Consider the following 27,539-nt stretch of genomic DNA (forward strand, 5'->3'; position numbering starts at 1 on the left):
CCTCAAAAACTACACAGACAACTTCAGTAACACATGTCCTTGATAAAGGCCAGCAGTACTTTGCATCATCAGTCCATGTCATAGCCTGCAATGAGTCAACCTTCATGCTCCAGCAAGCTCAGCGCAGTTCACTTAGAGACCTACACTGGTAAGGAGGAAAGCAGCACACAACATCGCTTTCGAGGTAAGAATATGGCTTGACCTTTACAACTCATACCCATGGCAGTAAACAGACAAAACAGAAACAAAACATTTGTTTTATGGTGCCCGGGACCACAGAAGCAAAGACATCAGTTATATCCTTTTCCTCTAGCATAGAGGAGAAAACAAAATGGTTCAGGTGCAATTCTGGAATTACCGTGTGAACAAGTGTCATGGTTTAAACCCAGTCAGGCAACTCGTTCACTCACTCCTCCCTTCTTTCCCTCCTCCCGGAGGGATGGAGAGGAGAATCAAAAGAATGCAACTCCCACAGGTTGAGATAAGAACAGTCCAGTAACTAAGGTATAACACAAATCACTGCTGCTACCACCAATAATAATACTGATAAAGGAAATAACAGGCGAAGAGAATACAACACCTCACCACCAGCCGACCGATAACTCACTCCCCCCCCCAACCAGACCAAGCACCAACCGATACCTCCTCCAACCCCGCAGTGCCCCAGCCCTTCCGGCTAACTCCCAGTTACCTCCTGGGCATGATGTGCTGTGGTATGGAATACCTCTCTGGTCAGTTTGGGTCAGGTGTCCTGTCTCTGCTTCCTCCTGCCTTCCGCTCTTCCCTGGCAGAGCATGAGGCTCACAAAGTCCTTGGCCAAACCAAAACATCGTTATCCGCTCTGTTCCCAGGTCGAAACTCAAAACACAGCACTGCACCAGCTACCAAGGAGGAGAAAAATGACTGCTACTGCTGAACCCAGGACAACAAGCTTTGGGAGAAGTACTATAGTAGATGTTGCTGAAACTGCAGCAGACTACTAACCATTGGCAAGAACACTTGTCTTCTAGCAGGTAACACAGCTGCTTATAAATAAGGTGGCACAGAAGTCTCTCTGCTTAGCACAAGTTACACCACCAACAAAAAATTAACAGTCCAGGAAAGAACATACTTTCTCTCTACAAGGTAACTGCATTGAATTACAGAATTTACCGATGTGCCAGCACAGAATGATAATTGTCATTGATACAGAGGATGAGAAGACCTCACAGAAAATGCTGAAGAGCACTCAAAGAAGGCACCTGCCAGTGCTAGACATCCAGCAGTCCACATCTCCCCACATAAGAGCCCTGGCATTAGTGGTCAAACTTGATATTTCCTACCCACATCACCAGGTATTGCAGGAATACTGCCTTCAAAGCCAGACTCCTGGAGATCCCCAAGAGTCACCCAACACACCTCACACCACAACTGGAAACTAACAACTCAAGAGGACCAAAGCCCTGTCTTCCCACACATCCAAAAGCCATGCCCACTGTGGGAGGACATCATCAACACCAACAGATCTACTTTCACTGTCACTTGTATCCATTCCAATTCTGCCAATCCCAACGCTGCACGCTTTCCACCACTCCCATCAAACCCTGACTTCTTTTTCACCAACTTCCCTTGCATTTTTTATTCCCAATTAGTCTCACAAACCAATTGCGTATTTCTCTTCAAGTAAGTGAAAAAGATAGCTGTACCAGAAATCTTTCCACTTGCTGCTCTAGACTTCACACTGAGGGTCATGCTTGATGCTATACCATCTATAGCACTAACCAGCCACAAAGCTCCCAAGCAACATTCAAAATCACACAGAAACACTCTCTTTCCTGATATCACTCCTCAACACCACCCCTTTAGTCCTTTTTGGTTTATCCTATTTGTCACTACCCTGATATGCTCAAGCCTCCCCCATACCCATTAACAGGATTCCCCTCACAACAGCTATCAAGCACCTTTCAACTTGACTCCAAAAGTCTCCTTTACATGAGCTTCCAGACTGTCCAGTTCCCCATTCTCCTCCAAAGGACCCCATCCCTTTCCATGGTGGAAACCCTTCCTGCTTCACTGTCCCCATCAGCAGGGCTCAGAAGTTTCTAGGCTTCTCCAGGCGCATTTAAAAGGAGCCCAACCCCACTTCAGCTGTGCCCACTGATTTCATTGCTTGCCCCCAGGTGCTCTGCCTTTTGACTATCAGGACTGCAACCAGTTCTCAGGGCTCTTGTTACCTCTTTCACAGCACACACATAGTTTGTTTGAGCATCTAAACCAAACCCCACTCTAAAGGCACACTGGCTCCATTCATCTCCTTTGAGATCAACTCAATAAAAACACTCTTGTAAGAGCTTCTTTCCCATGACTCTAAATCACTGCTATTCATGTCTAGGAAATCAAGACAATTACCTGCCACAATTTACTCTGACAGCCTCCCTGGGCAAACATACATTAGCTAATAATACAGGTTATACTTATTAACATATGCCTATGATGCTCAACAAAAGCCCAGATTTTTGCCAGAGGATTTTTTAACTTACTTCTGCCACATGCTATTTGTAATTCACTTAAGTACTCCCACCTAAGTACAAGGCCATAGGATCTGCCACCTTTCACTGAACCTCACCTGTCTGCTTCTATTCCCCATGTAAATTAAAGCACAGTATTATCTTCAGAGAAATTGTACCCTTACTCATGTTCCTAATGATAACTTGCAGATGTTTCTTGGGTGCAAGTACCACACTGTGTGATACTGTAATGAAACAAAAGTCCTCAGCAAAATACTTTAAGTTAAAAAATAATTAAAAGTAAATGCAAAAATCAGAGCTACCTTTCCAAAATATTCTCTGTATTAAGATTGTCTTGAGTAAGCCAACCCCCTTTTTTTTTTTTTAGGTCAACATATTCTGGATTCAGTTTAGCATTTTAAGTGGATTTTAAAAGGTGCAGATTGTACCATATGGTGTTAAACACACACACCTGAGAAGATCTGCCGCAGAAGCAAAAAGCTTGGCAGAGAAAAACTTTGAGCGTCATTCAAATTGTTTTCCAAAATAAATACAGATCATTAACTCATTATTTCCCATACTGTTTGAGTTGTTTTTTGGTTTTTTTTTTTATTTTATTTATTGCTTTAGAAAACCTGAATTTAGAATCCAGGATTAGCGGGTCCTGTGCAAAGTCACTCACATTTGCCTATCACTTTCAGTTGTTTGGAACAGCCCCCTCCTTCATACTACTGTAGCAACAGCAGGAAATTTCTTCCCCGGCTTCTTTCAGGTTTACACATAGTACTACTGACAAGTATTATTGTTAAAAAGTAGCAGGCAGAACTGCTGTAGCTTCCTTTCAAGGAAAGCAATGCATTTTCAGAGACATTTGATCTCACGAGTCCTGAGGTACTGCAGTAACCTGTGGTTAAAGCAGACCTCATGAGAAGCTACACAATTTACCCAAGTCACAAAGTACACCCAAGACAGAACTAAGGACTTAACGCAGGACTCCTGAAAGACAGCTAGAGAGAAAGCATTTTCACTATAAGGATACACCTAAGGCTTTGTACCTTTACAGCTCCTGTCTTCATGGAAAATATTTGATTCTTTAAAAGCAGCATCTGAATAGAATTTAGCTGAATAGTCTCAAAGCTATCAAACCTTGGAGTCGTAGGTTCCCTCCAAGGCAAATCCCAGCAATAAGGCCATCCTGTGTGGAATTCTGTGCAGTGAAATTTCATTGGAAACTTCAGGTTTAACTTACATTTTCACCAGAAATTTGAAGCAAATACAAACATGATATTTACATGACTCAACTTAACTTACCTATAATATGACTTGTGCTTGCTTATGTCTTTGTATTCCAAATTTTGTAAACAAATCTTTACTAATCCACAGATCTGGTACAGGAAAGTATATTTATAAAATAACTGTGTCAAGTAAGTCCATCAGACTATAGACAGAAGTTCATGAACAGGCTCCTTTAATTTCCAAGTGGAACACTGCTACCTTTAAGCTGGAAGCCTTTTAAATCCTGTCCTGACTAGGGCAAAAGGGAAACTCACAGTATTCTGAAGGTACCTGCAAAAGTTTCACAACCTGAAAAACGTCCTTTCCCTCCAATGCTCAGTGAGCAGGAACATCATGCATGAATAGCCTTATAAAAACAAAGAGGTGCCAATAAAACTGTGAGAGATACTGAGAAGACACATGGATTTTAATTTCTCTGTAATGAAAGTGTCATAGTGCTTTACTGAACAAAAATGTATGAAACGTCTTAAATTACCTTAAAGCCTGAGTCATAAGCAAGGACTTCTCTATCATCAGAGAAAGCCACAGAGGCAGAACTAAGAACATCTTTAAGGTTAGAATGCCCTCTTTGGGTATAAAGATATATTTGCAGCAACATTAAACTTCAGCAAATACAATACTATTTTATGCTATAGGAAGAAAGTAAATCAAAGAATGCCAAGAGTGGTAGTCTAAAACTTCCATTAAAGACATTATAAATGGCATTTGATTACCCTCCACTAGCAACAACATTCCTAAGGTGCTACATACGAATAGTGAGGATAACAGCAAACCATACACAACAGTACACAGGGGTAGGACAAGAAAGAGACGGGCATAACTTAAGAGACGTTCAGACTGGATACAAAGGAAAACCTTTTCACCCTGATGCCAGCCAAGCAGTGGAGCAGGCTGCTCAGAGAGGTCATGCAGTCCTTGGAGGTTTTCTAGGCCCAACAGGGTAAAGCTCTGAGCAACCTGGCTCCACTTCAGAGTCAGCCCTGCTTTGACCAGGGAGTTGGACCAGAGACCTCCTGGTCCAACCCAAGCTATCCTATCTTACCTCTAAGCTTTAAATACATGTCTCAGGATTTGCAGTATTCCACTAGTTGTTTATATACACAACAACAGTTCAAGAGTTTTACATGTGAAGATGCATCCAAATTTGCAAAAAAGCAATTTATCTGATTTAACTCCACAAAGGAGCCACAAGGAAGTTAAGCAATAGTGTTGCCACATCCTGGAAGCTGGAAACAGCTGACTTTCTATGAACAAAATTAAGAACAAAGTTCAGTACTTGAAATAAATAGGTTCACAACCAGCATTTAAGCATCCAGCACACACAGACACACACAAATCACAAACTTTAGTGATGGTCAGTGCCTTAAGCAAGACAGACACAACAAGGCATAACAACACAATAACACCTATGTTCCACAGCAGCAGACCTTTAGTGGTTAGCTGGTGATAAAATGATGCTCATGAGCATCACTTAAACATCACTTTGATCTACTGCTGTTATTTCACAAAATGTTTATTACTGAGACTCTTTTATTGCTTGTACAAACATTGGAGAGCATTTCTCTCAAGGCATCACTCAGTTTACTATTATTAAAAAATATTTTGATACCTTTTCCTAGGTTGCTTGCCAACTGGAGGCCAAGACAGAGCCATCTGCAAGACTATAACTGTCTGAAGACACTTGCCTCTCAGAAACATAATCCCTTAAATGGTGCTAAGGGCATTAAACACACACACAGAGAAATATCACATTTGAACAGCTGCAATGAAATCTGCCTCTCACACAGATTTCCTGGCAAAGGAATGAGGAAGACAACCTCTGCACACAGAATATTGCCTCTACTCTATTCTGTCCATAAAGTCTAATTCTAACATGGGCATGAAAAAAGGCAAACCTGAACACTCTGCCACACAGCTGAGTCAGGCACCCATAACCATGCCAAGAATGTACATGTTCTATGTAACTGAGTGCACGAATACAGTTCTTTCTATTCTCCTTCTTGGTTTTATATAGAATTAGAGAAATTTCTGGGGCTGATTTCTTTCTTCTTCCACTACTTTGCACTGTAGGTGCTCAAAATACACAGGCTGCTACACAGAATTCCTTAGAACAGCCTTAAGCTGTCCTCTGCATTGTCTTTACCTGGTCAGTTTTGTTTTTTTTTTTTATTATTACTACTTCTATTATTATTCCCTACTTAGCTCTCTGCATTGTAATCCTCCTTTTAAAAACTACTTTCATATTTTGTATCATGATTTTCAAGTCATTAAAGATCATTTTAGACAGCTAACATGTAGAACAATTGCTCCTAAGAAGAAACTTTGAAGACAGCAACCTCATGTACTTCTCAAATGGCTTGCACTGAACAGTCATGCCATACTGGCCTTTCAATATTAAAGCCACAGCTAATCTAAACTTCCTAGTGCCACATTTAATGCCTATGTAAAGCACACATTGTTTCTATAAGACCTGGCAGCGCGGGAAGTAATAATATAAGAAGCACGTGTGTCCAGACCCAGTAGATAGGTCTGGACACACCCATCAAAAAATTCAGTGCCACACCAAGCTCACCAGAAACACAGCAAAGCTGTTGCTACACACCATTATCAATAGTTATAGCACAGCTAAATTATTTTAAAATTATATTTAATTAATTTGGAAAGTGAATTGCATGAATATACCCATTCTCTTCAACCCAAAGACAACAAACCTTACCTACTACACTCTAAGAAAAAGCAGGTGCTGGTCATTTTTCATTTTACAGCAACCAGAGACTCCCTTTTCCTCTGTCCTTAGAGGAAAAGCAGGACTTTTCCTCTGTCCTCATTCTCACAGGAAGCAGAATTGATGCACTGCTCAGAGGGAACCATTAACCGCAGCAGCGTCTCTCATGGCCAAGTCTGTACAAGACCCTGACAGACTACAAGCATGGAAACACTACAGCAGCTGTCTTGCCATGAGCACGTTCAACTTTCCCAGGGAAAGGGGAAATGTAATACCTGTTGATTATTAACTAGTATGAGAGCAAAAACACACAGACAACCATCTGCACTGGTGCTGCACTCCAGGCCCTGGTGACCGGGCCCTTCTCACACAATTTCAGCAAGGGTCTCCTCAAGGTTTTCACTGCTTTAAGCAAATAAAAATGTACTTCTCTCCTAACCCAGGGGTCTGGCTGTACAGGACCAAATATTCAGCACAGTGCTGTGGTAAAACACTGATGCCCCACCACAGTGCCAGCATAGCCTGGGACAGGGTGTCCAACAGCATTGCATGGCCCCAAGCCTCTACACCACTGCTGATGCATATATGTCAGCACCCCTTTTGTGTCACTTCCACTTTGGACACAGCAACCACAAAGGTGTTAAAATCATGGAAATCTTGCTCCAGCAATATAAAGCACCACCAAACTCAGCTATTGTCTGTCCTGCTCTCCTGAGATCAGTGTGCCTATTGCTCTTCAAGACTGAAGCTGAGATGTCAACAGCTCAGCTCTCCTAATCAGAGCCTGAGCTATTAGAGCAAATACTGACAGATTAATGCACTGCTCAATAAAAGAGAATAGCCAACCCTCAGCAAACGGCTGCACTGCCCATTCCCCTCCCCCCCCACCTGAGTCTCCATGGGCCATCAACAACAGGAAGCAGCTGGACATTAGACCAGCACATGAAACTCAACCTTATCCCTGCCTCAAGGTTTTGGCCAGGGATGGTTACTAACAGAGAAGGGTAAGCTTTACTCTCCAACAACAGTGGAAATCAAGCCCTTCCTCATATGATCAGCTTAGCCCTTACAACAAAAAGTCACATATTTTACAGGGCTGAGGCTACCTGGATTCACCACACTGAACAGGTTTGGGGATGGTCCTTCCTTGAAACCCTGGGGTGCGCCCCTCAAGTCAAACATTTGCTCATGAGGGAAGGGAAACAATCGGACCACAAGAATTAGATAGCCATAACATAAGAAAAAAGCCTCTGTCTATAAGCATTTGGCCTTGCAAGTAGTCTCCACAACCACCATTCCAGGTGCTTGTATATCTGCAGAAGTGATAAACCATAAAACTAAGCTGATATGCCAGTGGAAAGGATACTTACCATGATAACATTAAAAATGGGAAATAAAACACTTCTGGCATCCCACTAAAACAGCAAGAAAGCAGTTTACTAGCAGGAAAAATCATCTTTCCACTTCTCCTCTCTGGAGGCTTTATGGCTTTCCAAAACCAAAACTAAAAGACCCTAAGAACGGTTTATTTCAATGGTCAAAACATACTTTTCAGACCCAAAGGCCTGACTGCCAATTTTAATTCCAAGAGCTACCAGAGATATGAGCTGAGCTACAGAATACTCTGCTAACCCCATCAATTTGCAAAGTCATGGAGCCGCTGTCAAACTTCATTATCGTCAGGCACATTAAAACATTGCTATCATTTGATTCTAGTTTTCCATCATCATCATCATTATTATTATCATGCAGAATTTAGCAATGTCTTGAAAAGCCACACTGATGCCACATGCCTCTCCTTACACAGATCAGGATATCTGCAAAACAACTTTAAAAAATCTAATATCAACTTCTAGTTCCTGCCTGTTCCACAGATACTAACCCTTTCATTCTTACTCAGTTTTATAATACTTGACGTTTTGCTCCACAGGTTGCCTCAAAGGTGCTCTAGCAAGAAATTTTCCACTGCAACAGTTTCCTGACCCCTCAGCAAAAGAAACCTCTCCAACCAACTCTTCTGTCGCTAGAGAGAACAGGGCAAGTTCACACACATCACATTCATTCTGCTATAAGTTTCAAGCAGCCACTTCTCCCACACAGCTCTCTTCCAAGGAGATTTTATTATCTGAGCATACATACACTGTGCTTAGCAAATTATTGTTATACCTGTAGTTCTGATTCAGATGCTGTTTGATCTGACCTATAAATACAGGTAATGCATACACCTTTGAAACAAAAGGAGCTAGTGAAGCACTATTAAGAAAATGCATTTTCCACTTTCCATCCCTAAATGAGTACACAGCTGTTTACATAATAAATATTTACTTTTCAAGGTAAAAATATTTATTTTTACATTTGCTGTTGTTATAAATAAACATATTGACAGAAGGCAAAAAGAGCAGAGTAACTAGACAATTTACTCAGACATCAGGGTTGCAAACTAATACACCTATTTGTAAGGCAGTAAGAGAGGAAGGAAAGGGAAGAGGGGATGAGAAAGAATAGAAAGTGCCACGGATCATACTCATTAGGCAGCAAGGTCCCAATTAGTAATTTATCACACAGAGACAATAAGACTGGAAGGAAACATGGCTGTACAATGAAGGAGGGTCTAAAACAGAGGGAGCAGCACTGTACAGTATGTACAAAGGGAAGGCAGAATCCAAATTCTGCATGCCCCAAAGGAGTCGCGCTGAACAAAGAAGCCCTACTTGAGGCAAGCACATGATCTCGGCCCTCTGCCTGCAGACTTCAGATTAGTCGTTAAGACACTTTACATTCTCAGCGTCAGTCAATAAATAGGGAAGTAACTCCATGTCAAAAGCTAATTCAATTTCCATACAGAAAACTCATGTTTAACAGACAATGTCGACAGCAGATCTCAGATTCCACAGCAGCAGTAGCTATGAGGCCCAATAAAGAAATGTTTCTCCCTGAAAGCATTTTTCAGGTGAGCAGTTAACAGAATCTGTGCCCATGTGCTGAAAGAGAAGAAAACAGAAAATTAAATGGAGAGTTAAATATTTAACATTACACAGAATTAAGTAAACACCTCCAAGTAAGGATACTATCAGGCATAACATAGGCACAGCAGTCTTTGTTCTGTGCAAGAGGGCCAACTTTCTCCTCGTGTGACTGCTGATTTACAAAGGGCACATTCATCCCGAATACATAAGGGTTTTGCAGCAGTTTTCCTTCAAGGATATTGAACAGTATTACAACATACCGTGAGCTCAATCGTAATCTAAGTGACACAGCATGAAAGGACTGCTCTCTGGAAAAAGATGCAAGATGCTAAGGATGAACTTGGAAATCACTATGGCAACTCTGCAGGTTCCTTTCTGCTCACCTTTGAGGCCGATATACTCCAAAGGAGGTAAGAAAACCCCTTTCCACCAGAGTTGTTAATATTTGGTCAGTATTATAATATTATATATAATATTTATATATATATATTATAATATTTGGTTAGTATTATGGTCAAAACCAGAAAAGGCCACAGTCTGTCCACCGCTCAATTAGGAAGAAGGTCTGCACAAGGAAATCCAATGCTAAAATGACCCCCAAAAAAATCATAACTCCCAAGGAGCACTCCCAGGAGTGTTACACACTCCAGTAAATCCCATTTGAAAGGTCAGGTGGTTCAGTAGCTGTGGGAGGCCCAAGTTATGGTGAGCAAAAAAAGCCTAACCAAGTGTGCCTAATTTGTGAACAAAGTCAGAATTAACCTTTAGGGTTTTCCCTTTTGTGAGTACAAAACATTGTTTGCAGTGCTTTTCGTCTTCCTGTTCATCACAATTAATTTATCCTGGTGCTAATAAATCCTCTTTTCTTACATGACCCCACTACAATTCCAGAAGCAGCAGCTTAGGCCCAAACTTTTGACTTCACTTAACTGAAGAGAACAAAGGCTGATTTATCTAAGTTTGAAGAGAGAGGAAGCCAGCAGCAATACAATACTTGCCTCTTACCACTCTTTAGAGTGCTGCTGCACTGTAATCATCAGCATCGTGTATGAGAAGAGGTTATTTTCACTGCCTAATCTCAATGAACAATACAGAAAAGTGGTAACTTTAATAGAATAAGCACTGAGAAGCAAGGGGGGGGGGGGGGAGGAAGACATAGTTGGATATGGTCTTAATCACAAGTATACAAAACACTGTTCATGAGCATTTGGAGGTTCATTTACATTCCCCCAACCCATCATGACCACAACATTTTAAGTAACCACAAACCTCTAAACTCAACTTAGTTCTTTTTACATCAAATATTTATTCTAAATATCCTTACTTTTCAGTTTCATAAGTGCTTAAAGCCCTAGTAAAAATCTGCAGCTTCAACTGGAAAACCACTCTCAGCGCCTTCCTTTTCAGCAATGACATGGGGAATACCCATACAACATTATCAGAGACTTCAGTAGTTACATAAGAAAATTTTAATAAAGAAGAACACGCATTTCCATGAGTTACTGTAAGGCCACTAGCTTATTAGCAAGTAAAATAAACAAATACAAAAGGATAAAGCCAGAGATAATGCATCCTGGTGTACTTTGCTCGTTTCTCTCAAATCTCTCATTTACTTTTAATTACCAGTAGCGCTTGCTGGTATGTGTTCTGCAGCATACTTTGTGAAAGCCCTTCTTATAAAAGCACTTCACTGCAGAGCTCTTAAATCTCTATTCAGAAGCACAGCAAAAAGTTACTCAAGCACTTGTACACAAAGATTAGTGTGGATTACCAAAACATGAATGAGCTGGTTTCTACAAAACCACTGGCAAGGACAACTGAAGCGTTTGCAGAAAGTCTTGCTCGACTAATGGAGCTGGGAGAACCATGTACCCCAAACAACCCAAAAGGCAGTGGACGCACCCGGTGAGTGACATGTCTTTCTTCCAGCTCCCCTGGGAAAGGTGTAGTACTATTTTTCCCAGAATCCCCCCACAGCTCCAGCCTTTCACCAGCACCAGCGCTGGTAACACAGGCAGCCCTAGCTTGGGCCAGCTGATGGCTGTCGCTCTCAGGAAAGAGGAGAGCAGCACATCCGCACTGATAAAACTCATGCATAAGAGTATATATGCACAGTTTCTCTATTGAGATGTCAGTTTCCTTTCTCTTTCTTTAAGCCCAGTTTGGAGGCAGCATATGGGTGACTGTTACTTCCCTCTCTGCAGTTGGTCATTTTAAAAACAATAAACTACACATCTTTGTATCAATGTAACTGTTCTCACATTGGCTGAAATGAAATTGAAGGATTTTTTTTGAGTTAAAAAGATAACAAGCATGTCATTTCAATGTTCGAGCACAGTTTCTTAGACTGTATTTACTGTGAAATAAAAGCTATCATCACTGGGGTTTAAGATTAAATATCCCAAAACTTTCAGGCTGAGAAACGAGAAATCCGTATTTTTCCACCCTTAATTCCCCAGTGCTCAACAGGACTCCCAACATCAGAGCTGCCGGCCTTCCCAACCTGAAGGCTACATCCAACCGATCCAGCCGGCGCCTCCAGCAGGGAGAAGCGCTGCCAGCCCTGGCCCCATTAGGGCTCAGCGTCGCTCTCCTCCGTCCCGGGTTACCTGCCCCACCGGGCTGACGGCGTGAGGAGGGGAACGTCCCTCTCCCCTCCTCACGCCGCCGGCCCGGGCCGCCCTCCCCGTCAGCAGCCGCGGGGCCCTCAGGCCGCCCCCTCACCTGAGCTTGCCGCCTCCCCCCCGCCGCCGCGGCGCCGCCTGTCGGTACCGCCCGGCCGGGACTGCAGCCGCCACATCCCGGGTCCCCCCTGCACCCCGTTCCTCACCGGGGCGGAAAGCGGCCGTGGCGCCGGCCCCTCCCAGCCGGAGGCGGGCCGCAGGCAGCTCCACCGCCCTGGAGAGGGAGTGGGCCGCGGTTGGGCCCAGTGTGGAGCTGTGCACAGGCCCAGCGAGCAACGCGCTTCGGGCAAGGCCGGCCCTTGTCCGTGCAGCGATCTCAGGCTGTAGGGTCTCTGCTCCCTCAGGTCTGCAGCACATCGGCATTAAGTTAGGATGACTACGCTCGCACTCCCCATCTGCATCACCCTGACGGGATTAGCGCACAAGAAGAGCCACCTCTGCCACACATACAGAGGCATACAGGCTCCCTCTTGCGCATCCGAGCATCATGGTGATACGGCTATACCAAATATATATACCAAATATACTATTGGGAATCGATCTGCTTTCAAAGGTAGCTGCACTGTGCACTGGTTGGGTCTGACAGCCATAGTGTGACTGCTCATGAGGCCTGCTGTGGCACTGCGTTGTGTGTCAGATACTGACTTCATTAGAGTGTGTGTACAGTTGGATAGCACGGTATTCATTGGCTTCAAGTAGCCAACCCTTCATACATATTTTTATTGGCTTTGTATCTAGATGTCAAACACAGACCCTTTCCATTTTGTTGTGCTGTCATTTATATATATATGTATGGGGTTTGGCTAGGATAGAGGCAATTTTCTTCATTGTAGGGCTCTGGTTTGGATTTGTGACCAGTGTTGACAATTCAGGGATGGTTTAGTCACTACTGAGAAGTGCTTACACTGGCCTCTAGGCCTTTTTTGCTAATCAGACTGCCCTGCGAGTGGGCTGCAGCTGCACAAGAAGCTGTGAGGGGACACAACTGGGACAGCTGACCCCAAGTGACCAAAGGGATATCTCAGACCATATATCCATATGGCATCATGCCCAGCAGTAAAGGTTGAGTGGAAGAAGGAAGGGAGGGGTATGCTGAGAGCGATGGTGTTTGTCCTCCCAAGTGACTGTTATGTGTGATGGAGCCCTGCTGTCCTGAGGATGGCTCAACAGCTGCCTGCCAATGGGAAGCAGCAAATGAATTCCTTATTTTGCTATGTGCATGCAGCTTTTGATTTACCTATTAAACTGTCTATACCTCAATCCATGAATTTTCTCGCTTTTATATTTGTGGTACTCATCTCACCAAGGCAGGGAGAATGAGCAAGGAGCTGCATGGGGCTTAGCTACCTACCAGAGTTAACACACAACAATATACAGCAGATAATTTCAAGTCCTTTTTTGAAGATCACTATACCTTTCCTGAGGCTGTCCCCGTGAACTTACAGATCATTGCAACAATATAACTTTCTCCTAAAAACCCTCTCCTGTTTTGTGCCTTAGATAATTTTAATCCTCCATAATTTCCCTTGTATCTTCTTCTCCCTAGTTAACACATGCATCACCTTTTGCTGTCCCTAGTATTTCTTTACTGTCAGTATTCTCTCTATTGGTACCCATAATTGCAAGCTTTATATAAGCTTATGACTATCCACTGACTACAGCTTTTTATTACCTTTGCTAAAGTAGTATCTGCTTCAACCATGAATCACTATATCCACTATATTAGCCATGCACAAGAAATCAGTGTTTTTCAAGATGACCTCTATCCATCCTAGTCTACAAGAATGCTTCTACCTTCTCAGATGCATCAAATACTATTGTAAGTTAAAAATACCATCCTCCGCACAAGGAAGTTCTCATAACATTCAGAAAAGTTGCTAAAAAAAGGCTCAGGTTTCTCTAACAACTGACAGCTTACTGATGTTCTCTGGTTTCAGTCCATTTATTAAGAAATACAGGACATGCTAAAGGGAGTTTTGACCTCATGTTCCAGTCTGTGCCCTTCCTGACTTGTGAGAGAAGAGAGAGAGCAGCTGTGCCTCACATGCCAAAAATAGCCATGCATCCTTCTTCCTTCAGCCTTGCTGCAGTGAGTCTGATTCAGATGATGTCAGTGCTAGCTCCCACCAGTCAGAGAGAAATTTGTTGTAAAAGGCATTTGTACTGATGCAGACAAAGGGCCCATCTAGCCCAAGCCTTGTGTCCAGCTCAAACCCATGGCAGTTGCCTCAGCATCAGCCGGAACAAGGCAGTACACACTAAACTTCCCCTTTGGATTCTCCCACTCTCTGACTGATATGTGCTCAGGGGTTTCCTCAGCTCAACTTGGTTTGTTGAGCCAGCACTCTGTGGTGGCTCTCATGCTCTCCAAGTGCTCACCCAGCCTCCCCTTGAGCTCACTTCAGCTTTTGCACATTCAACATCCATGGGTGAGGGCTTCCCCAGGTCTCACCCACTGCACAAGGCACCAGCTCTTTGTGCTTGCTCTGAGCACTGAGCTCTGTGGCTCACTGTCTTTGAGAGCTGTGAGATATTGTGCTTTCCTAATGTGCCCGTAACGCTGATGATTTCCATATGTGTTATGAAAAGGGATCATGTGATCCATTTTCCAAACTGGGGGATGCTAAGCTACTCAAAAACTGACCCTGTACAAAAGCGGCTCCAAACCTTTGATTATCTTTGTTGCTCCTCTCTACATCTTTCTATTTCTGCTTTTTGGGATGATGGTGCTAAGTAAGGGTACAGGTTAGCTATGGATTTGTACTGCTATTCATGTTTCCTGTTGTGTTCTATGTTCCTTTAGCAATAGTCTGTAACATCTGATTGTTTTTTCTGACTGCTGCCACTCACTTAGATGATATTTTCTGATATGTTACTAACCTCACAGTTTCTTCCTCAGTGGCAACAGTCATCTCAGAGCTTTTTATCTTATATGAGAGGCTAGGATTATTCTTACTGATAGGTGCCAATTCAATTTATACACAGTGAATTTCATCTGTTCTTTGATTGTCCAGTCATTCAGCCTCATAAAGTCCTTCTCCAGGTCTTTACAGCCAGCCCTCGTTCATGCTTGTCCTGGGTTCAGCAGTAGCAGTCATGTTTTTCCTTTGTGTTAACTGGTGCAGTGCTGTGTTTTGACTTCTAGCTTGAGAACAGTGTTGGTGAAGCCGATGTTTTCGGTTGTTGCTAAGTGATGTTTACCCTGACCAAGGACTCTGTGAGGCTCATGCTCTGCCAGGGAGGAGGGGAAGCTGTGAGGAAGCAGAGACGGGGCGCCTGACCCGGGCTAGCTGGGGAGGTATTCCATACCACAGCACGTCATGCCCGGGGTGGGGGGGTAACTGGGAGTTACCCGGAAGGACAGGGGCTTCCGGGTGGAACTCGCTTTCTTGGCCGGTGGTATCGTATTCTCTTCCCTTGTTATTTTCCCTTATCATTGTTTTAGCTGATAGTAGCGGTGGTGATTTGTTGCTGGACTGTTCTTGTCTCAACCCGTAGGAGTTGCACTCTCTCGATCCTCCTCCCCGTTCCTCTGGGAGCGGGGAAGGGGAGAGCCCCGGTGCAGGGGGGGGGGGGGGGGGGGGGGAGACGGACATGGACCTCGATTGTTGTCAGCTCGGCACCACTCACTGGGGGTGAGTGAACAAGTTACCTGACTGGGTTTAAACCACGACAATGCTACCTCAAATAGCTTAGAATCAGAAGCAGACTTGTTTCATCTGAAATGTTGAACAGCAGAGGTTACCAATCAGTCCAAAGCTGATTCTCTAAACTAATAATCAAAGGAGGCATGGCATGATCGATATTCAGGGAAAAAAAAAACAACACCTTGTTAATGGGTTCTTTGCATTGTTCTGAATCTGTTCCAAGAGTTAAAGTTTATGCGAAACTTCAACACGTCTGCTTCAGGTGTCTTTCCCTTGCCTCATGGATACTCACATTAATGTGCATATTTAACAGAAAATTCCCACCACAACAGAATCATAGAATCACAGAATGGTTTGGGTTGGAAGGGACCTTAAAGATCACTCAGTTCCAACTCCCCTGCCCTGAGCAGGGACACCTTCCACTAGACGATGTTGCTCAAAGCCCCATCCAACCTGGCCTTGGAATCTCAGCAGACTGTAAGTCACTACCTCAGTAGATTATCAGCACTATGTGTGAATATGTGTGTGTGTGTTATATATATTTATATATTGAACATGGCAATCTGTTCCTTTACTAAGCAAGGAGCTGCCTTTTGGGCAATCACCCTTATTCAATTGTCAGACCATTGGAATGGAGTTGGAGGGAGATGGCAGATAGTTTCTACAGAAGACTTGAGACACATGAAGAAAACGATGCAGGAAGCAGACAGACTTCTGGTAGGTAAGAGTAGTATTCTTGGGTTTTAATGCTGTTTGAATTGTGCCCTGCATGGAATGTCTGATCAAAATGACATGGTGAGACATCCAGAGCTTACAGAGAAATCTACCCAGTTACAGTTTACCCTAATGCATTTTTGGGCACTACTTAGTATTTAGAGTGAGATGGATGGTGTAAGAAATTACACGAAACATACCTAAGAGCTGATACTATATGGCTATCTTCTAATTTAAGTTATAGAGGAAGAAGCTGAAATGTTTTGCTATGTCTAGATTTTTAATTTTCATTATGATGGTGTATACAGGCACAGCTGCCTAAAGAAATGGCTCTGCCTTACTCCCTCCACTACTTCTCCAGTTGTGCCTTCTTTCTCTTCCCCTGTGCTACTGCCCACTTTTTGCTGCAAGAACGTTTCTCTGGCTCTACAGTAAACTGGGAACAGATGTGGATTTAAACCTCTTTTTCTTTTTTTCCCACCAAAGCCCTTTCTCCAGTTGAAAGCGACTGTGAAAATACAGCATTACAGGCTGCATCAGAAATCCCACCAAATTCAAACAATCCCTCCCTGTGTACTGAAGGCAGGGCTGCTGCCTCTTCTCAAACAACTTCCTGTGCCCTCATGGAAGCTCGGAATTGCCTCCTCTGTTTTCCACTCCTCATCTTGGCCTCTTTGCTTCTCATTGTCTACACATAGCTGCTTCTTTGTGTGGTACCTTCGCTTTCAATTGATATCAGTGTATGAGAGCTCCCCCCTGCACCTGCTGCCATAGTGAACAGATTTCCTGTAGCTCTGTCCCTTATGACCTCTGCTTCATCTCATAGCTCAGCTGCAAACTCTGCTTTTCTTCTTCTTACATTCATCTTTGTTTTTCATTTTTTACACCAGAGACCTTTTCTATTTCAGTAGTAAATAGTGTACTCACCAAAACATACCACTGAAGGGAAGCCAACTCTACTTGTGAATTCAAGTCAAATTCGGGGGGGGGGAGGCTTTTCCTAGCATAAAAATGAGGAAAGCCCAGACATGTTAGACTTACTAATTTTATCTCTCCAGGTTCAAGACATCTTAATCTTTTCAAGCTATGCTTATATGTGGCACTGCAGCAGAAGAGTAAATAGCCATCATGCTCATGTCCTCATACTCTAATATGATTTTTCTCAAGCTGTTCTTTTCATCATCTCTCCTTCAATTTGAAAACGATTTGCATGGCATCTTTTGGAGCATGGCTTCAGCACAGACTAGGGAAGCTGCAATGAGATAGGAGGCCAGGCAGGGGTGGCTAGGGCAGAGCAGCAGCATGGGCTGGTACAGACCAGATATCTGTGTCCATGAGGAGGTAGGACACCCAGCCAAGCTGCCATATCTCACCAGAAGACTCAGGATAAGGGATGAAGGTAATCATGGCTGGCTGGGAGATGGCAGCTTAGCTCAGTGGTTTGCTGTGGCCGTTGGCTCCTGCTCCTCACATTGCAGCCCTCTGCAGAAGCCAGATCCTGGCCAGTACTTTTCCGTTACCTGGTCCTGCTGGAGCCGCAGCCTCTGAGCTGCTTCCTTTTCACCTACATACCCTCACAGCTCAGCTCTGCACTTTTTCTTTCCCCTCAATAACAGCTTTGCAGCAAAAACTAACACTTTCTTCCACTTTTCTTTCATTTTCACTTTAAATGTTCAGAATCAGAAGCACTCATTTCACTTTCAGTGGTGAAGTTCATCCCCAAAGGGTTGTTTTCCATTGGAAAACAGTAAAAGCTTCTTCAAATACATAGCGAATAAAACTAACACAAGAAGCAGTATAGGCCCACTGCTGAATGAGGTGGGTGCCCTGGAGACAGAGGATATAAAGAAGGCAGAGGTGTTGAATGCCTTCTTTGCCTCTGTCTTTACTCCTGCAGACTCTCCCCGGGGGGACCCAGATTCCTATAGCCCCAGAAGGAGTCAGGATAAAGGAGGAGTTTGCTTTGGTGGATGAGGATTGGGTTAGGGATCAGTTAAGTAATCTGGACATCTATAAATCGATGGGTCCGGATGGAATACATCCGCGGGTGCTGAGGGAGCTGGCGGAGGTCATTGCTGAGCCACTCTCCATCATCTTTGGTAAGTCGTGGGAAACAGGTGAGGTGCCTGAGGATTGGAGGATGGCAAATGTCACACTGGTCTATAAGACGGGCAAGAAGGAGGACCCGGGTAATTACAGACCGGTCAGCCTTACCTCCATCCCTGGAAAGGTGATGGAACAACTTATTCTTGACACCATCTCTAGACATATCAAGGATGAGGGGGTCATTAAGAGCAGCCAACATGGTTTTACCAAGGGGAAGTCATGTTTGACCAACCTTATAGCCTTCTATGAACAAGTAACTATATGGATGGATGATGGTAGAGCGGTAGATGTGTTTTTTCTTGATTTCAGTAAGGCATTTGATACTGTCTCCCACAGCATCCTCATAGATAAGCTAAGGAAGTGTGGGCTTGATGATCAGGTAGTGAGGTGGATCAAGAACTGGTCAAAAGGAAGAAGGCAGAGAGTTGTGGTCAATGGGGCAGAATCTAGCTGGAGGTCTGTGACTAGTGGAGTCCCTCAGGGGTCAGTGCTGGGACCAGTGCTGTTTAATATTTTCATCAACGACTTGGATGAGGGAACTGAATGCACCCTCAGCAAGTTCGCTGATGATACTAAACTGGGAGGAGTGGCTGACACACCAGAGGGCTGTGTTGCCATTCAGCGAGTCCTGGACAGGCTGGAGAGTTGGGCAGAGAGGAACTTGATGAAATTCAACAAGGGTGAATGTAGTCTTGCATCTGGGGAAGAGCAGCCCCATGTACCAGTACAGGTTGGGGGTTGACCTGCTGGACAGTAGCGAAGGGGAAAGGGACCTGGGGTCCTGGTGGATAGGAGGATGACCATGAGCCAGCAATGTGCCCTTGTGGCCAAGAAGGCCAATGGCATCCTAGGGTGCATTAGAAAGGGTGTGGTTAGTAGGTCAAGAGAGGTTCTCCTCCCCCTCTACTCTGCCTTGGTGAGGCCGCATCTGGAATATTGTGTCCAGTTCTGGGCCCCTCAGTTCAAGAAGGACAGGGAATTGCCTGAAAGACTCCAGCGCAGGGCAACTAAGATGATTAAAGGAGTGGAACAACTCCCTTATGAGGAGAGGCTGAGGGAGCTGGGACTCTTTAGCTTGGAGAAGAGGAGACTGAGGGGTGACCTCATCAATGTTTACAAATATGTAAAGGGTGAGTGTCAGGATGATGGAGCTAGGGTTTTTTCAGTGATGTCCAGTGATAGGACAAGGGGCAATGGGTGTAAACTGGAGCATAGGAGGTTCCATGTGAACATCAGGAAAAATCTCTTTACTGTGAGAGTGACAGAGCACTGGAACAGGTTGCCCAGGGGGGTTGTGGAGTCTCCTACGTTGGAGATATTCAAGGCCTGCCTGGACAAGTTCCTGTGTGATGTACTCTAGGTTACCCTGCTCTTGCAGGAGTGTTGGACTAGATGATCTTTTGAGGTCCCTTCCAACCCTTAGGATTCTGTGATTCTGTGAAAAGCAAGGGCATTTTGGGTTAATCTGCAAAGAACTTTTAAGTATATATCTTTAGTTCATCCACAGAACTGAAGTAATTGTTTTTTCACAACTTTAATCAGTGTGTAGCTTAGGTATACTGCCATGCCCTATCCAGAATGAGGTGTTCTAACTTTGATTGTGCTTTAGTTAACTCTGAAGGTAATAACTCTGGAACTTGCTTTGTGATATGATTAGCATACAGGTAATCTTTATGATAGATAAGCCAATTGAAGTGCTTAACGCAAAAGTTAAGTCACAGTCTGAGTTAGTAGGAGTTCCCACAGAGCTCCTAGAGACTTCAGCTACACCAGAATTTTGTTAAAAATAATAAGCAACTGTATAAAACTTTCACAAAACATGCGAATCTGAATGGAACTGATGAGACTTTACTGCGATTGTTGTTACAGGTGAATACATTTCACTTTCCAGAATCATCTTTTTCCTTGTTCATCCGCAGCTGTAACGGAGCAGCTGTAGATGCTGCTGGCATTGTTTTCTGATCCTGTTCCAAAGACAGTGACTCAACTGGTGTCAGGGTAGACTTCAAAACAAGCGTAAAGCTGACAGTTCATTACCACTCAGTTCAAAATATTTATGGGATTAAGACTCATATATTATGGATAACTCAAAAACGTTTGAAGGCCTAATCCAGTGGATATACAAATCAAAAGAGTTAAGCCTTTGGGTATTTATTTTCCCTGGATGCCTCCCTATAAACTTAAATCAGTTCAAGAAAACTTGAACCTTCCCCAGAGACACCTGATCACTCGCAAACAAGCTGAGAATTCATATTGCTGTTCTCCAGGCTTTAAAATTGAACTTTAGGGCCCTTTACTCAATAGTAGTGTGGACCAGCCATAATTCTAAGTCAGTACATCAACTAAGAACAAAACTGGGAGAAATCGGGAACAATCGTGGTTTAAAAAGCAGAATAAGCATATTTTTTCTCAGCAGCTATCCTTTTTACTGTACTACCCCCCCCCCCCCAAATCCCAAATTGTCTCAAATTTATTAGTCTCACACTCTTTAGTTTCTACTGCTTGTCACAAGATTTTTTAAATGTTACAGTACAACCAGTAAGGGAACCACTTTTCCTGCATCCATCTTTTTACATCTGGATACAGAATTATTTTCTATTGAACTGTCATTATTATTGGGGGGGGGGGGGGGGGGGGAGGTTGTTTTTTTTCACAGCATGTGTGAATTCAGATTTGGATTTATCGTTATGTGGCTGTAGCAGTCATTTTAATAGACCTTAACATGTCACCTTCCTCATGAGATTATCACTGTATACATCCATTGTATACATCCATTTTTCTGTGTGGATTGAGTGGATCACATAGAGGGGAAGGCCTGGGGTGTGGGCAGTCACAGTGACACTGGCAGAGTCCCTCACAGACACCTGCCACCTTCCCAGAGCTGTGGCAATAGCTTGTCCCATGATACAGCACTGGAACACAGCTGCTCTTGCTGGCTTCCCCACGCTATCAGTCCCCAGCTAACTGCATTATGCTGTCAAATGACCTGCTGGTGCTGCTGTGCAGGCAAAGTGCTGGCAGAGGGATGATCCTGTGACTTGCCTGCAGCATGACTGCCATGCCCAAAGGAACAGTGGGCACTGAGAAGGCAAGTGTGCTGTGCCGCAAGAGGCCCCTCAGAGCTGCTCACGTGCCTAGGCACAAAAAGCAGTCAAACACGTTAGCTCTGGCAACGAGTTCCTGCCACCTTTATTTTTCCCATTTTCATGCCAATATACCTTATGTTGGAACATTTAAATGATGTATTAAGCAGAAATAAAAGATAATAAAAGTACGAATATGTGAGGCATGTTCCCTGCCTGCCAGAAATCCAAAGGGTGCCAGAGAAGGACCACAGTCAGGGATTTGAAAGCCCAGTGCATTGGGTCTCCAGCTAGAGAATGGAGTCTGGCTTCAAATTCAACTTGATTCACATACATCTGTGCTGAGACTGTCCTTGGAGTTTACATCAGGAACCGCAAGTTATTCTCTGATTGCATGTGACTGTGTTAGCAGTAATTCCAGGGGATTTCTGCTGCAGTGTTATAACAACTCTTCTGTTACCTGCAGAGCTTGCAGAGCAGCTGGGGGAACTCGCTGACATAGGAAGACTGAAGGGTTTAATGTCTGGAGTTCACAATGTGCCTAAATCCAAGCTTGCGGCATATCCAGCAGATTCCCAAACATAGGATTGAGCAGGGTCTTGAGAGTTCATCTCATCCTTCTCCCTGCCCAAAGGAGGAGTCACACATCCGGCATCTAATGTGCTGCAAGTGACTGTGTTTAGGTGATTGAATCCCACCTTCTGGTTTTACCCCAGTGTAAGTGTTTTTACCCTAGGTGATGAAGGCTGCTATCTTCTTCCTTTGACTAAACTAAATAAAGTGAACTCTACAGTAGCTGATGAAAGGTCTTTTTTCCCAGTTCTTGAACTATTTCTATGACTCTGATCTGCTGACAGAAAACCCTTCAGTCTTCTTTTTCAGTGGGAACACTCCAGCGGGATACATGTTCCACAGATGGTTTCATGTGGGGCTTTGATCACTACCCACTTCTCACCAATTGCATATCCAGAGACAGTCAACACCTTTTCTTCCATCACACTGGGAGTTCCTACTGAGTTGCTTCTCTCTTCTGAGCTCTCGAAAGTATTTCAGAGTCACTGCTTACCCTCTGAAAACCACCTCCTGTAAGTACAGCCTCTGTTCCTGCTTTTTAGATGTCTAATTTAGCTTGGTATCTTAGGACTGTACTAAGACATCACTTGCCTGGATGAGCTCTCTACTGAGCAATCCTGGCCATTCTAGGGGACCCTTTAGCATTACTTGCCGCCTGGCCAGCGTTTGCATATTTGATGTCTTAGCAGAAATGTTATGTTTATTCTCAGATCTTGACAAAACCAGCAATAAGTCTTGTACTGCTCCACGCAGACATCACTACAGTAACTCCCATTCCTTAGCAGTTCTCCTTGGGCAACTGCACCTTTTCAACCCACCAGGTCTCAGACTACCGAATATTTCAGTCTTACACAGTTCTACTTTATTTTTTATTAAATCAGGCTGTTGCGTGATACTTGTCCAAATAACTGTCAGAAACCTTACATTATGATGGTCCACTTTCACCAAGCTTCTGCTCTCATCAGCACTGAATACTGAGCCTCAGACCAGACAAGGCTTGTTCTCATTGATGCCTTCTGCACTTACCACATCAGCATCTTCAGTTCGCAACTAATTGGGTTCTTTACCAGTAATTAAGTTATTTTTAGCGACTTTGTCCAGGGCAGAGGTTAAGCTGATCTGCCTTGAGTTCCCTGAGGCCAGCCTCCTTTATTGAGGAGCCTGTCATTAGCACAGCCTGAACTTCTGGGGTTGTGCCAGGACCTAATAGTCACCTAACCCAAACACTGGGAGAGACTTCCTTGGCCACGACCTGTGACTAGAAAGGGAGCAGGCAACCCAGGCCAACCAATTGCTTAATATTCGTGACATCTTCTCAAGTTATTGAAAGACTGGAATGCACATGAGATCATAAATCTCAAGGCTGGGATAATTTTCCTCATAGTAGCTGGTATGGGCCTCTATTTTGGATTCATGCTGGAAACAGAGTTGATAATTAAGGGATGTTTTAGTCACTGCTGAGCAGTGCTTAGACAGAGTCAAGGCCTTTTCTTCTCACCCCATCCCACCAGTGAGTGGGCTGGGGCTGCACAAGAAGCTGGGAGGTGACACAGCTGGAACAGCTGACCCCAACTGTCCCAAGGGATATCCCAGACCATATGGTGTCATGCTCAGAACATAAAGCTGGAGAAAGAGGAAGGAAAGGAGGGACACTTGGAGTGATGGCGTTTATCTTCCCAAGTAACAACTACATATAATGGAGCCCTGCTGTCCTGGGGATGGCTGGACACTTGCTTGCTGATGGGAAGTGATTGAATTCCTAGTTTTGCTTTGCTCATATGCACAGCTTTTGCTTCACCTATTAAACTGTCTTTATCTCAATCCATGTGTTTTCTGACTTTTACTTTCCTGATTCTCTCCCCATCCCACTGCAGGTAATGAGCAAGTGTCTGTGTGGGGCTTAGCCACTGGCTGGGGTTAAACCACAACGCTCATTCTTTATTGCCACTGGAAGATGGAACAGCTACACTGAGTAGTGAGCCTGGCCCCTCACTAAGTTTTGTCTCTGTCTAAGATTTCTGAAACATACCTGTTAGTCTTCCTGGTTGTTGGCCTAACATCTTCACTACTATAGTGCTTGCCTGAGAATGCGCAGATGGGCAATGTAGGAGGCATCCAGGCATTTCTGAGCTAACAGGAAGAAACATAACCTCTGCTGTGACCTTCACGTGCCTCGCTTGTTCACAGGTTCTTTTCTGACTGTGCTAAACCAAGAGCCAGTCCTGCTGGTGGTACTGTTGTTTCTGCCTGATTAGAATCATAAAGGAAATATTTCTCTGGTCAGTTTTACGAACCACACATAACAATTCTGGGAAATCTGGTTGTCAAAAATAGATTTACTTTTTAAGAAATAAACTATACATATTAAAAATTTTATTCTCCAGTTCCGGAAATGCCATCAGATGACACAAAGATTTTCATTTGTTAATGCCTGGAAAGAGGAAAGCTGGTTCCATTTCAGACACCATCAGATAATACCTTTGCCAGAGGATGTTACTACGGTTTTAGGCTAAATATATAATATAAATAACCTGTCTTCTGCTGTACAAAAATATCTACTGGCTGGAAGCAATTATTGTGAGATAATACGTGGAAGTTTGCCAGCTGGGCTTGTTAGGTTTTCTAACTCTACATTTATAATTTACATTAGTGCACAGCACTATCTCCTAGCCCAGCCAAGACCCCATTGCTCTATTTATGAACCTACTTTGTGTATCAGTGGTAAAATTATAGGCTGAAGTAAACCATGCAGTGAATTAATCTAAACCAAATCCTTAGAAGAGATTCATTTCCATTCAGGAAATAAGCACCGTGTTTAAATGGACCTCATTCAAGGTGGGTGAATTATTATTCCAATTGTTCAGTCAGCTTTACAGCTTGCCAGTGGCTCAATGCCAGCATTTACTTAACAGGCTAATAAAAGTCTGATTATCAAAGCCACCAGGTCAGCTGCACACTGGATGGCAGGCAGGGAGCAGAGAACCATGGAGAGCCACAGAGAGCGTAGCAGCCACCACCACAACAGCCACCTTGGTCAGACACAAGACCAAGGAATTACACTTTTGTGTTACATCATGTCCTGCAGTCAGTAATAAAATGAACCAAAAATACTCTCAAGAGCTCTCTGGGCCAAAGAACGTTTGGATGTGGACACAGTTTTCCCTTCACCAGTGACCTGTGGAGAGGGGCTAAGTGTGGGAAACAGGGTCCCATGAGCCTGCCTTGGGGATCAGGGGCCTTCATGGGGGGAGCAGTCACCCCTCCTGTGCTGTAAAAGGGAAGGGGGGAAAGAGATGCCCAGGGAAGGGCGGGGGGAGCATGTGACTCACAGGCTTTTGTGTTCCTGGTCCAGCAATAATGATCCTGGAGGTGAAATCCTAGGACTAGATTTCTACGTAGAAAATAGACCTTTACCATACAACAACTGGTCAGCAACTTCAGTATGCAATAGAGCGTGCGTACAGAGAGACTCTGTTGTTGTAATGTTGCCTGTATTTTCTCAGTGTGATCACAGAGAACTGGTAAAATACCTTTGGGAACAAATGTCTGGATGGAGATAAAGCTGCATTTGCAGTTCATGGTTCCTGTGTGATTTGCTATGGAAAAAGCTAAACATTCAAAATGTTCAAGCTAGCCCCTGGCAGACATTTTCCCAGCAAACAAAGGCCATGGAAACTGTGCAGATGCCTGCTTGAAAATGGTTGGGTGAGAAAGTTTTGCTTCCCTTTTCACTTTTATTTCCTTATTCCTTACATGATACTTATTTTTAGAGTGAAAAAGGAACAGGATCAAAAACGCTCACTGGCTTATTGAAGTCAGACCAAACACTTTGTAGCACAGAGGTGAGAATTTAGGGTGGGGGAAAGTCTGACCCCTGGGAGGGCGGTTAGAGGGAATGTGCTCTAATTTGTGCTCCCTATCCATCTGACATATGCCAAAAGACTGTGCAAAAGCAGGATTTGTACTAACTTTTGTCCCCAGTTCAAAGCTCATAAATTAGGATATTTATCTTATTGGCAGACCATGGCAGGAGATCAGTCTTCACAAGGTCTTTTGACAGCCTTAAAAACTGAGTGACCTTCTGGAGGCTCCAGTCTCACCCCACGGACTTCAGAGAGAGCCAAGGAAGGTCACCTTCCTCAGCTGAGTGCCCCAAGATGTGGGAGATGACTGGACCATATGAACAGCCATGAAAACAGAGCTGCTGTGATTCAGCCCTTGGGAAAATGACCAGAAAGGGAGAAAGTGGTGCATGTGGTTTGGAAGAGGGAAAAGCAAGAGAAAAAGGGAAGCTAAAAGAGAAAAGGGGTAAGAAATTGAAAGAAATTCAGCTGAGCGGTAACAGGGAAAGCAACCACCGAAGGGAAGTAGCAAAGAGACTAAGGGGGGAAAGTGTTTGAGAGAAGAGATCAGGCAGAGGGAGGTCAAAAGCAGACAAGTGAGAATACTGAGCATCACGCAGAGGAGCTCTCAGCCCCAGACCCTGACAAAGGAGCAGCTGCTGCCTGCGGCTGCAGGAGCCACTGGCTGAGCCACCCTCCTGGGACTGGAGGAAGCCCTGTGTGAAGGACACTGCAGCACAGTTGGAAAATCATTCAGGGTTTTCCCTTGCTCTGTTGCCAAAATTACTACAGCATGACCAAGGCAAGGTAAGCACAAAGAAGCACCCAAACATATCCAGTCTTTGGAAGCACTTTTGGTTTAATTGTGAAATGCCTTTTGTATCTACTTGGAAAGTTACACAAATGCATATGTTGTGCAAATCCAGTGATTAAAAATCACTAGTTCCTAACAGTAAATACACTGCCGACTGGAAAAGTTAAATATGGTTAAGAGAAATAATGTGGGAGCCATTAGCCAGTGTAATCACTTTAATAGAGCCTATTATCTTTAATGGAGCTTTAACAAATACACAAACACATGTACACACAGTGAATATACCATATTAGAAATAAAGCTGTAGTAGAGCCAAGCCGCAGCTTAACTATTAAGACCATGGTAAAAGGCCTGCCCTTGCAGCTGGGATTACGAAGTACTGTAAAACACAGTGAGATGCTTTTTCTCTTTGGGAAACCTTCCTGCTCACTGTGAGGAAGCGTTGCCTGAAGGCTGAGCCAGCACATGTGGGATGCGAGCATCCAGACTGCGGTCGCATGGCGCTGAAGAATAACATGCTGCAGAGCTGCAGCGGGAGGCTGAGGGAGGCGGAGAGGAAACTCTCACAATTGCCTGTTTCCCCCGTCGCATTAAGTGACTGAG

General features: G+C 44.0%; 1 protein-coding gene and 1 long non-coding RNA gene across 5 annotated transcripts in view; one reads left to right on the top strand and one right to left on the bottom strand.

Moving 5' to 3' along the window:
- The window catches only part of DISC1 (DISC1 scaffold protein), a 235,023-nt gene that overhangs the window by 202,515 nt on the left and 4,969 nt on the right, over positions 1-27,539 (bottom strand). For 3 of the 4 annotated variants that reach the window (XR_009746566.1, XM_061471274.1, XM_061471276.1), the window contains exon 1: positions 12,198-12,351. The exons of the other annotated variant lie outside the window; for it this stretch is intronic. Coding sequence is in view for 2 of the 3 variants with exons in the window: in XM_061471274.1 (XP_061327258.1) it covers positions 12,198-12,273 (76 nt within the window). In the remaining variant the exon portion in view is untranslated. Of the gene's footprint in view, positions 1-12,197; positions 12,352-27,539 lie in introns of those variants that run through there. 4 annotated transcript variants of the gene reach the window in all.
- Positions 20,334-22,497, top strand: LOC133278685 (uncharacterized). The gene is made up of 2 exons (XR_009746649.1): positions 20,334-20,493; positions 22,174-22,497. It is a non-coding gene; the product is annotated as an uncharacterized LOC133278685 (long non-coding RNA).

Source organism: Pezoporus flaviventris, unplaced genomic scaffold (assembly GCF_033815535.1).
Source record: "Pezoporus flaviventris isolate CSIRO_AGI_PZ_B2104156 unplaced genomic scaffold, CSIRO_AGI_Pfla_v1 ptg000066l, whole genome shotgun sequence".
In the NCBI taxonomy this organism is placed as follows: Eukaryota; Metazoa; Chordata; class Aves; order Psittaciformes; family Psittacidae; genus Pezoporus; species Pezoporus flaviventris.